This window comes from Abrus precatorius, unplaced genomic scaffold, assembly GCF_003935025.1.
Source record: "Abrus precatorius isolate BTA unplaced genomic scaffold, Abrus_2018 Scaffold6, whole genome shotgun sequence".
Lineage (NCBI taxonomy): Eukaryota > Viridiplantae > Streptophyta > Magnoliopsida > Fabales > Fabaceae > Abrus > Abrus precatorius.
In genome coordinates, this window is record NW_020874406.1 from 24,386,025 (window position 1) to 24,399,034 (window position 13,010).

Here is a 13,010-nt window from a genome sequence, read left to right on the forward strand (position 1 = left end):
AAAAGCAAAGATTGAGCGAAGCCAAATACAGCAAGCCCTTGAAGAAAATATTGATCAACTATATGTGGAAAGGTTATTTATTTAACATAGTATTTGGTCCCAATTCAACGATACTTTCCTTTTATTGCTAGACGAAGAACTTATCACGAATGCATTATAACCTAAATTGCATGCTAAGCTACCAACCTTATTTTTCTATTTTGAAAATTGCTTATAGAAATCAGGTATATGAGTAAACGTTGGTATCATTCTGGCGAAAATGATAGAGACTTGAATTTCCCCCTGTCTCACTCTCTTCATCTGCATATTTCTGATTAACATGAGAGACGTCAAGCGTATTGGCTACATCTATGACAAAGCGGTATTTAACATCATTCTTTTCTACTCTCTCTAAAGCAGCATTCACATAATCCATGGGAATAACCTCAATATCTGCTGTGATATTGTGCTTTGCTGCAAAATCAATCATGTCTTGGCTCTCTTTCATCCCTCCCCCAGCACTCCCAGCAATTATCTTCCTCCCTGTATTTAAATATATATATATATATATATTCAATCATATATATTTGTCTAATTACTCCACAGAGCAAGTAATTCCATGTTAAGTGGGCTGATATGTAAAATTAAAATATTATATCAAGTTTTTATTTACATTTTTATAGATAAATTTTCATTAATCTATTTAAGCTGGCCTGCAAGATATCTTCTAAGATAGAAATATAACTAAATGCATATCATAAATCATTACAACTAAACTTACCCAACATCAAGGCCATATATGGCAATTCAGGAGGAGTAATTGATGCACCTACTAAAATCAATTTTCCACCTGTCTTCAGAATATCAACTAATGGGTATAGTGAATGAGGGCCTGAAACAGTGTCAATGATGCCGTCCATTGTATCCCTGGCTTCCTGAGGAACAAGCAAACAAACAATTAGAGTATTAGACCAACACTATAATTAATTATAATTTATTCGACAGATATTTTTTAACTCTAATTAAATTTCTCAAAACGAAAATTTCATTGGTTTTTTTTTCTTTCTGATTACCTGTAAATGTTGTTGATCATTTATGAGCAAGAATGAGTCTGCACCAAGCCTTTCCAATGCTTCCTCCTTCTTCCCAGGAGAAGTACTTATAACTGTGGCTTTCATATTGAAAGCCTTAGCAAATTTGGCTGCCACGTGGCCAAGACCACCTAGGCCTACCACACCCAAGTGCTGGCCAGGTCGACACAAACCATGGTGCATCATGGGACTGTACACTGTGATTCCAGCACAAAGCAGTGGGGTTGCACCTTCTAGTGGTAACCCCTTTGGCATTAGGATTGCAAAGTGCTCATTAACCACTATCCTATCTGAGTATCCACCGTAGGTTACTGATCCGTCATGGTCATGAGCATTATACGTGAAAATCTTTTTGGAGCAATAACTTTCCAAGCCTTGGCTACAGTTAGAACACGAACCACATTAACCACAAATTGGTCCCACACCTGCTATGTCGCCAATTCTGAACTTTGTGACACTGCCACCCACCTTTATCACTTCACCCACAATCTCGTGCCTAGAATATTTTCCCCGTTATTTAAGGAACAGAAAAACATAGTGCACGCGCATTGTTTGTAAGAGGATTCACATGAATACACTCTTATTTGTTGGTTTAATTTATTGAAAATTATTATGTGTAAGAATCAAGATTCACATAATTTTTTATAATTTAAATCAATGTTAGATAGTAACAAAAAAATATAATAAAAGATATGTTGTTGATATTTCCGTGGTTTGTAATTGACACATGCAATTAAGCTGAGAAATATCTTTTGGATGAAGAAGAATTATTAGCTAGAAAGGTACCCGGGAACAATGGGATAGATGTTATGGCCCAACTCATCCTTGACATGATGAACGTCCGCATGGCAAATCCCGCAATAGAGTATCTTAATGGTGACATCACGATCTCCATTTGCCCTGTAAGTTCAACAAAGACAATGAATTGAGGAAGAACTGTTAGGTAGAATACAGTTATGGCGTAAGATTTTCTATTACGACACAGTTAAGAGATTGACTTTCGCTACTTCAAAATTTGTTTTCTTCAAATATAAAATTATATATCTTTGTACGATAATAGGCTTGTACAAAACGGAGTTTAGAAAAAAAATTATTATGCCCCAGAAAAAAACGAAGTTTGATGGTATGTGTATATATATACACACACACACAACTTAATTGAATATTTATTGAAATAAACTACAACAAAAAGTTACGAAACTCATAAACTATATCCATAAATTGATTATAAATTTTTTAAAATGATTCCTAATCTTTAAATTATAAGCTATAGGCATGCACAAAGTTACCTTCTGGAGAAGCGGAAAGGGCAGAGAATTCCGGAGGAGTATCTAGCAGCCCACCCATAGGCAGGTACTTCCTTTCGATCTGAGGAAACGTTTGCCATAGTGACAGTGCATCAAATCAACAGAGGAAAGGGAGGCTTATAATGGAATACGTGAGATGATATATTATTTGGAGAGGACAATGAGGAGTTCAAGTTTAGGATATACATACGCGCGCGCACAAACACACACACACATACATATATATATATATATATAGTATACGGTGTTTAGCAAACACTCATTGTACATCGAGAGGCTGCTGGCTTGGAAAAGAAGACAAGACCTTTTCAGTATTCTAGTTTTTTACTCGAATAACTAAACAGGGATGTTGAACGAATATTCTCAGCTACTCATTGCTCATCCAATAGGTAAACTTGGATTATTTTTTATGTTTTTTTTTTAAAAGATGTTGAGGTGAAGCACCTATAAACAAAAGAATTGCCAACAAATAATTACATCAACGAACAGATCAATAAACTAAAATATAACATTTATCTCGTACAATACAACGTCCCAGGTCGATATTTCAAATATTCTGTCTTCTAAAGAAACGAAAGAAAGAAAAAAAGAGAGAGAGAGAGAGATAACAACTAGATTACTAGATTCTCACTCTCCCAACAAAAATCTCATTAAAAGATGTCCACAAGCTATTTAGTACATTGTTCAAGAAGATGATAAATATAAAATAAAATACTTATTATTTTTAAAAGTTAATTTTTTAAAAATTATTTAAAGTAGTGTTTAATTTTTAAAAAGTAGTTATCAATGATTTTATTACATTTTTACTTTTTATTTTTTAAAATAATAATTTATCTGTTAATCAAAAAGCACATAAATTATTTTTATTCTTTTCACTTTCACAATACTTTTAATTTTTTTATTTTCTTCATTTTGTTTATTTTCTCTTCTATTTTTTATTCAAATATATATTATATTAAAAAATACATAACTTAAAATATTTTATGTTAAAATATATATATATATATAAATGTATTTTTAATTATTTTTGTAAATAAATAAAATAAATAATAATTAATTTTAATATTATATTAACATAATATTATGTCTTTTTAAGTTATTTAATAAAAATTAGCCAATTGAATAATTACTTTGTCAAACAATTTCAATTCATAAATTATTTATACACTTTTAACTACAAGTACATACATTTTTATTGACTTTATAAATAAAAGTTACAAATTTATAACTTTTAACTCGTTTGATCAAATTTGTATATTTGCAGACGTGGTTGGTAAGAGAAAAAAACTTGTATTTTTCTAAGATAGCTTGGTTTGCAAGTCAAACATCCCTTCTGCCCGATACCTTTGACACGGGCAATAACTAAAGGTGGTGAAGTTTGCAACGTCGTCACCTAAGGCATCAATAACGTCACCAAAGACGTCAATATAACCCTCACCATGCACTTATAAATTAATGCCACCGCTCTTGCTGCTACTTCCATACTTACTCATCCTTCCCTTCACTCACAAAGATACATTCTTCAAATTATTTTCTAACTGAAACATAACACAATTGAAATGGCAACACAACACGAAACTGAGCATCCTAAGAAGGCTTTCGGATGGGCTGCAAGGGATCCTTCTGGTGTTCTCTCCCCTTTCAATTTCTCCAGAAGGTTCCCTCTTCTCCTCCTTCGATGCATCTTTTCATTAAAAATACCACGTTAGTAACGATTACATTTGCTTGGTACTAACTTCGAAAAATTTCCAGGGAAACGGGTGAAAAAGATGTGGCATTCAAAGTATTGTATTGTGGGATATGTCACTCAGACCTCCACATGGCGAAAAACGAATGGGGCTTTTCAATCTATCCATTAGTCCCAGGGTATACATTTTGCTTTTATATGTACCAATGCTTATTGTAATTCTATCAATTTCTGGATGTGAAGCTAAACCAACCAGTCATATATGTTTCACAAGGCGGCTCTTTTTTTTTTTTTTAATAAAAAAAATAAACTGTAATATCAAGGGACAAATTCAATTATAATTTGATATTCTAATTAGTGTAAGAAATGATGCAGGCATGAGCTAGTTGGTGTAGTGACAGAGGTGGGCAGCAAAGTTCAAAAGTTCAAAGTTGGGGACAAGGTGGGTGTGGGATGCATAGTTGACTCCTGCGGCACATGCCAAAACTGTGTTGACAATCTTGAGAATTATTGTTCACAATATACGCTCACATATAGTGGCAAATATAGAGATGGCACAGTCACATACGGAGGCTACTCTGACTTAATGGTTACAGATGAACACTTTGTGGTTCGCATTCCTGATGGCTTACCTCTTGATGTTGCTGCTCCTCTCCTTTGCGCTGGGATCACAGTGTATAGCCCTTTGAGATATTTTGGACTTGACAAGCCTAATCTTCATGTGGGTGTGGTTGGTCTTGGTGGGCTTGGTCATATGGCCGTCAAGTTTGCCAAAGCTTTTGGGGTTAAGGTGACAGCAATCAGTACATCACCCAACAAAAAGGAGGAAGCAATACAACGTTTGGGAGCTGATTCTTTTCTTTTAAGCCGTGACCAAGATCAGATGCAGGTATATATATGCCATGCATTATTTTATTAATTTGAAGTGTGAATATATTCCTCTCTGAAATTGACATTTGACAACGATATATATAAAATAAAATAAAAAGTAACATATTGTTGATAATGTTGTAGGGTGCAAAGGGAACTTTTAATGGTATTATTGACACAGTTTCTGCTGTTCATCCTCTCTTACCTCTGATTGGTTTACTCAAGTCTCATGGAAAGCTTGTATTAGTTGGTGCACCAGAGAAGCCTCTTGAGCTGCCGGTCTTTCCTTTACTTCAGGGTAAGCTTATTACGAAAATTTATTATTTCCTTAGGATGCACGGTACAAGAAACACGTGATGCTACACGAGGATGGTTTAGTGTAAATTGTAGATGCATGCAAATTTGAAAATTTTAATCGGCTTTATGATACTAACAAGTATTTAATTTCAATTATTGACAGGAAGAAAGATAGTAGCTGGGAGTGGCATTGGAGGGATGAAGGAGACCCAAGAGATGATTGATTTTGCTTATGAACACAATATAAAACCTGACATTGAAGTCATTGCTATGGATTATGTCAACACAGCAATGGAACGCCTACTTAAAGCAGATGTTAAATATAGATTTGTGATTGACATTGGAAACACTATGAAACCAAGTTCATGAATTCGTGGTTAACATTTCTTAGAATAAATAAACCATTAGCTAAAGGGTAATGAGAGAAAAATGTATTAGCTTTCAGCCTTCCATATATGTCAAGGAATTTCCTATTTCGATCTGTATTATGTATATTTGTAATGTTACGTCTCGAATAATGAAAACTATATTTCACATGTATTGTGGCATTGACGACATCCGTCAAATTGCCAACAATTTTTTTTGTTATATGAAAACTGAGTAGGAATTTCATGTGCAGTATTATATATTCAATATCTTGGCTTTTCTTTTCCATTGGATAGAAAATAATTAAAATTACAACTTTCCCCCCTAACTTTTTGTTCATTTACAAATTCGACTTTAGGATTCGAAATATATTTATTTTAAAAACTTCATACCTTGTGCGAAAAATGTCGTCTGTTGTACACATTCTTAACCATTTGACGAATTTTGGTACTAAAATTCATGTACGACGAGTCTGATTCTCCCTACTATTCTCGCTTTCGCAAATATAGACTTTTGTTCTTTCTCTATAAATCTCTATAGAGTCTCTATTTATTGACTTGAGCTTCGCCACTTTTTAATATGCCAAAAGTTAAAGATAAAGTAATTTCGTTCATGCATAGAAGGGGGTAAAACAGTTAATAAATATCTCTACTATTACGCTGATATTAATAATATAACTTTTCTAACATGTGTATAAGAGCATATAATTAAAATTAAAATTTTGAAATTTTTTAAAAGATTATAAAATGTAATATTATTAATGTATTAAATCGTATGATAATTTATATTTTAATAAAAATTCATTATACATAAACTTTTTATCACATCTTAAAATAAAACTTTATGATATATCACATCTTTGTTATATTTTTATTAATTATTAAATAAAATTTTGAGATTAAAAATTTAATTTTAACAATAACAAGCTATGAGAATTAAGCATAAGAAATTAAAATTACACGTAAAATAGACTACAAAAACTAGAAATAAAATTCAGTCAATTGGACTTTTCTTTTTGCGTTGCATTATGAATACCTTAACCAAAAAGTGGGTTTTTAGATTTAAAAATTTTAATTTATAAGTAACTCCATTTGAGTCAAAATTAGTTAGGCTATTGAGACAAGAAACAAACATCTCCATTGTGCTTTTACTGTAGCCCCTCCACGCTTTTGGATACATTTAGGGTAATAACGTACTAATTAAAGTGAAATTGGGAGGCTTTAACTTTTTCTCTCTCCCCCCTCTTTTTATAATTACAGTAAATTTTATTTTTTAAAATAAAATTCTAAAAGATATTTAATTCCATATATTAAATTTTAAAAATTATTTCTAGAATTCAATTTCTAAAAAATGGTGCTAAAAGCAATGACCATATTAGAGGGGTGTGGGGATGGTTCAATGGATCATCTCACCTGACTATTAGCCCATAAAAAGATTATATTAGATTACGAAATTATCAACCCATAACAACATTAATTTACCTTAAAAGTGTATTTGCTCGCAATAACTTACCTCAAATAGATAACTCTACTGAGAACAGCGACCGCATTTGTGAAAGGTAAAATATCTTTTATTCAAAGGCAATAACAAATTGATTTTGATCGACTTTTAATTGAAACATTTTTAATGTCACTGTCTAATCATATGTTGTTAAATCATTAAAGAAGTTTGACTAGAAAGCCTAACTTTTTATCGATGTTTAGATATTATCATTGAATCACATAATGTAAAAAAAAATAAAAAAATAGGTAGACTAACAAAGCGTGTATCGAATTTAAACTCCTTCAATAATGACCAAAGACGACACTATATTTTATTTAAAAATTATACTTAAAATTAAAAATAGATAAATGAGTGTTCTTGCTAATGATCTATGTAACGCCTAGATAGAACTAGAATTTATTTAGATTATTGCAATAACGTTAAAGTTTCCTATACCACTCATATCTGTGGCTGTCTAATTGGACATGCAGTTTATGCTATTTGCCACATCAATGACAAAGCGATACTTAACATCATTGTTTTTTAGTCTCTCAAAAGCAGTGTTCACGTAGTCCATCGGAATAACTTCCACATCCGCCGTAATATTGTGTGTTGCTGCAAAATTCATCATCTCTTGCATTTCTTCCCTCCCCCCACCTGCACTACCAGCAATCATCTTTCTCCCTATATGTAAAAAAGGACACTTTCAATTATACAAGATTTAATTTCCCTTATACAAATCAGTTGTAGGATGATTGAAGTGTCATAATTAATTAATAACCATAATTAGAGGGAGACTTACCCAAAAGCAAGGGCAGAGCTAATACATCAAGAGGCATGGTTGGTGCACCCACCAAAATCAACTTTCCACTTGTTTTCAACAAACCAATTAGTGATTGGACCGAGTGATTAGCTGAAACTGTGTCAATAATGCCATCCATTGTGCCCATGGCATCCTAATTAATCAAGCACAGATATTGACTAGTTAGATGTTGTTCATTTCATGCATTATTTTTGTTTGATTACTATTTAATAAAATCTGTTATTTCAACCACTAAAAATTAATTTGATCTTCTATTTTTTACGCATGTGTACCTACAAATACATTTCAAAATGTAGAGGAAACACATACTAAGTGTGCAAAAAAATAAAAAAACAATTTTGCATTTGATAAAAAGGATTGAACTAGTTGGTTTGTTAGTTATACCTGCAACTGTTGTTGGTCTTGACTGACCAAGAATGAATCGGCACCAAGCTTTTCCAATGCTTCCTTCTTCTTGATGGGAGAAGTACTAATTACAGTGACACGCATATCAAAAGCCTTAGCAAACTTGACAGCCACATGACCTAGGCCTCCCAGGCCCACCACACCCAAGTGCAATCCGGGCTGAGTAAGCCCATAATACTTCAATGGGCTGTACACTGTGATTCCAGCACATAGCAACGGGGCTGCACCATCTAGTGGCAGTGATTTGGGGATTAGCACGGCAAAGTTTTGGTCAACCACTAGCTTATCTGAGTATCCACCTTGGGTTATTGATCCATCATGGTACTGGGCACTGTAGGTTAAAATCATTTTTGGGCAGTATACATAAAAGCCCTTGTTGCAGTCAGAACATGAGCCACACGAACCCACAACGCCACCGACTCCAGCTATGTCACCAACACTGAATTTTGTGACTCCGCTACCCACCTTTGTCACTTTACCCACAATCTCATGCCTAAATGTGTTCCCAATCAATAGGAAAGAAAATCTGTTAGATGTGGTTCAAACTTCGAAAGTGACATGAAAATATCTAGTCCATAAGTAAAGTAGATGGTCCAATTCCTGCTTATAGAACATTTTATGAAGGTAGATTTTACATTAAAAGGGATTTTTGTTAATTAAAAGTGTCCAACTATTTGCCCTAATGTGGTTAAAAAGTAGTTGAAATAAAATAGAGCTCTTGGTAGATTCACATTAGATTTCATTATAGCATTACTAAAAAAGAGATTATGAACGAAAAGAGCTCCTCCAAATTTTCTGATAAAATGAGAAAGCAAGAAGTTATATCCACTTTAAATTAATGTAAAAATAAATAATTTTTCATACCTTTTTATTTTAGATATAAACTCGCTCTAAAAGTAAAAGTAAATAAAAGTAAGGATATAAGGGATAAAAACTTAAGTGAAAATTAGTTTTAAATGAAGATCTTTACAAAAAATTAGGCGGGTCACAATAGAAAATCAAAGAATAATACCCAGGAACCATTGGATAGATGGACATTCCAAACTCGTTCTTCACCATGTGGAGGTCTGAGTGGCAAATTCCAGAATAGAGGATGTCGAGGGTGATATCATTATCCCCATTTGCCCTGTTTGTTCAAGAATACAAAAATTCAGTGCTTCTCGTAAGTTGGTTTTATTTTGAAGCGGATCGATGCAAATTCAAAAGTGTTCTAATACCTTCTGGTAAAGTGGAACGGAGAGAGAATTCCAGAGGTGTCTCTAGCAGCCAACCCATAAGCACCAATTTTTTCGTTTTCTTCTCTTACTAACATGTTCGACATGATGTCGTTTTGCATGCAGAACAGGTTGATGAAATATAAAGTGCTTTTATAAATGAACTGAATATAAATTTGTAATGAGGAACCAATTGAGGACTTGAGGATATATATAGTTAATACATGAATGTAAATGTATAATGGAATATTTTCGTGTTGAGCAAGAAACGGGCATGCAATTGCTAGCTATATCGCACGCAGTGAGGTCACCAAGGGGACTAGCGCAGGCCGTGAATTTTCTTCGTTGCCAAATCATGAGTTTTACAAATCATCTTACTAATCGTTCAAATAATTATGATGATGAATGAACTGTTGAAGCTTTTATTTTTCTTTTTATTGAACCAGCATCGTGTTAACTTATAAGACAAAGATCTGCGTTATTTGAACGATTAGTAAGATGCTGGTTCAATAATAAGAAAAATAAAATTAAAGTTAAAGTTCCTCAAACTAATTAACCAATATGAAATGTCAAAGGTCTGCGTTATTTACCAGTGAAAAGGCTGCAGGTCAATGGAAAATAAAAATAACAGTATGACTTCAGTGTTTGAAAGGACGTAATAAAATTCAGGAGTTTGGCTGAGTTTTGATTTTTATAACTATGTACATCTCTGCCTTTATTTTACTTTCTTTTTGTCACATTATATTACTTCACAAAATCTTAACTTTTTTTTTTATTCTTGACTAGGTGTATATACTTCATGAGGTGTAAACAGTCTCTTTTTTTTTTTAATATATTGATAGAATTTCAAGAAAAAAGGAATGTATTTTTTTTACCATAATTTGTTGAGGTGCCTCTGATGCAACGATCAGCAAGAATCAATACGACACATTTTTCTTGCAAGATATTGTTTCAAGTGTACTCCTTAATGTTATATAATACTCTTGGTTGAGTTTCATTTATTCTTTTATCATTCTGATTATAAGGCAGATTGTATGTACCTTGTGAGTAAGGATGGAAACAGGCTAGGCTGCCTAACAGAGTCCTGTGGCCTGGCCTGGTTTAGGCCTAGCCTGTCCTGACTTAACAAGTCAGACTGCCTAACAGGAGCCTGTAACTTGACTTGGTTTAGGTCTGACTTGTCCTGACTTTTTTAATAAACAAATTAGGGTCAGCCTTTTTTAAGGCCTGTTTAAGTAAACAAGTTAAGCCTGAACTGTTTATAAAGCCCGTTAAGCCTGACAGGCCGGTCTGTATATATATATATATATATATATATAATTTAAAAATAGAGCTATCAAAATATATTTAATAATATATTTTTATATTCTTAATTCTGTTATTATTAAATTAATATATTATGTTATAATTTTATTTATTTATAATTATAATAAACAGAAATTATATTATATTAAAAATTAAAAATATTTATACATAATTACACTTTTTAAATAATAAATTTATTTAATAATAAATTATTATATTTAAACAATTTAAAAAATAGTTAAGTCTTTGAATAGGAATAAGACGTAATCAAAATTAAACAAAATAAAATTTAAAAATAAAATAATAGAATTATATTAACATATTTTTTATATTCTTAATTTTATTATTATTAATTTAATTATTTAATTATTATATTAATATATTATGTTATAATTCTTTTTATTTATAATAAATAGAGATTGCTTAAATCTGAATTATATTTTATTTGAAAGTAAAAATTTATTAAAAAAATGATAACAAAATAAAATAAAAAACTTATTATAATATATATTAATATATATATATATATATATATATAATCAGACCATGTAGCAAATAATATAAATAATATAATTATAAATAAATTATATAATAATATATATTTTTATAACTTGCACATGTTTTAATTAAATTATTAGTCAATTTATCAATTTATATGTAATTTATAAGTATGTGTTTTAATTTATTGTATCAGTAGTATTTTCTATATTACATTAATATTATAGTGTAGTTAATTTTACATTTATTTGTTAATTTAAAATAATAAATTAATGAGATAAATAAAATTAAATATTTTGTAATTTTTTTTAATTTAATAGTTATTATTGTTTTCATTTTATATATATATAGTACATTAAGTTTAAATTTTTATATCAAGTTTTATCACATATTTTTTAATTAAGATAAAAATTTAGAAATATAAGTTATTTTAATTTAAATATAAATTTTAATAATTCTTCCTATGTTCATATGTTATTTTTCTGTATCTATAAATTTTATAATATAAGTATTTATCATCTACAATTTTTATAATGACAATATTTATTTACTTTTTAAAATATAATAATTTTTTTAGCTGATTCAATAAATTTTATAAGTGTTATTTTTTGTAATTATTTTTTTAATTTAATAGTTATTATTATTTTCATTATATATATATATATATATTGCAGTAAGTTTAAATTTATTTTTTTTAAACATATAATTTTCTTTTAATTGATTCAACAAACTGTGTGAATGTTATTTTTTTTTATCAATTTTATGTATTTACTATAACTTTATTTGTTGAATATAAGATGTCTTTAAATAAACAAAATATGTTTCTAAAATAAAACTAAAATATTTACTATTTATATAATTTTAAAAAATAAAAAAATATATAAATATAAATTTTATTAATATAAAATATTTCTAATTAATACTTAAATAATATTTTAAAAATTATTTATAAAATTATATAAATATTATTATAATTATTTAATAATTATTAAGAACATAGATAAAAATTAGAAAAATGTATAAACTAATTTAATAATAAAATATTTATATTTTTATTAATATTAATTTTTTTTAACAGGTTTTGTTAATAGGCTTCAGGTCAGGTCAGGTTAGGCCTAAACTAAAGCCTTTAACATGTAACAGGCCAGACTCAGACCTAATAATTATGTTACAGGTCAAGCCTGTTTAGAGTAAAGTCTGGTTTGACCTGGTCAGTTTTGATTCCTACTCGTGAGTCGGTTAAAGGTGAAAATCTAAAAAAGGTGTGAATGTCAATATGATTAGAGGTTCTTTAATTAATCAATTTAGATTTTGGTATTTTATTCAATATTAAAAAGGCCGAGATTTTAAACTTTGTTAAGTTGATGGATCTCATCAATATTTTATATTAGTTATGGTTATTCTTAATGTGTGTGCGCGCGCCCTATATATCATGTTGAATAATTTATATTGTGCTTATTTTTTAAAATTGTTATTCCTATTATATTTTAAAATATATATATATATATATAAAAGAAAAATAACCTCTCAAATATTTGTTTATTTTAATTGTACTCTCATAATAACACGGGGAAATTGTTAAAATTTAACATGGTATCAAAATGGTGTAAGAACGTGCGGTGATTATTGATGTCCTATTAATAAAATAAGAAATCCTTGCACTTAATTATTGCATGTAAGATTTGA

At 30.1% G+C, this 13,010-nt stretch overlaps 2 protein-coding genes and 1 pseudogene across 2 annotated transcripts; 1 reads left to right on the forward strand and 2 right to left on the reverse strand.

Annotated features, from left to right (window-relative positions):
- Nucleotides 1-220: 220 nt before the first annotated feature.
- Nucleotides 221-2,457, reverse strand: LOC113870450 (annotated as a pseudogene).
- A 1,479-nt stretch (nt 2,458-3,936) lies between these two features.
- LOC113868523 (probable mannitol dehydrogenase) lies at nt 3,937-5,600 on the forward strand. The gene is made up of 5 exons (XM_027504174.1): nt 3,937-4,034; nt 4,130-4,243; nt 4,440-4,953; nt 5,079-5,232; nt 5,395-5,600. Exons 1-5 carry the CDS (start codon nt 3,937-3,939, stop codon nt 5,598-5,600), a joined length of 1,086 nt encoding a protein of 361 aa, XP_027359975.1.
- Nucleotides 5,601-7,554: 1,954 nt separating this feature from the next.
- LOC113870451 (probable mannitol dehydrogenase) lies at nt 7,555-9,628 on the reverse strand. The gene is made up of 5 exons (XM_027507043.1): nt 9,525-9,628; nt 9,320-9,433; nt 8,287-8,800; nt 7,882-8,035; nt 7,555-7,763 (listed from the first exon to the last, which is right to left on the reverse strand). Exons 1-5 carry the CDS (start codon nt 9,626-9,628, stop codon nt 7,555-7,557), a joined length of 1,095 nt encoding a protein of 364 aa, XP_027362844.1.
- Between the last annotated feature and the right edge of the window lie 3,382 nt (nt 9,629-13,010).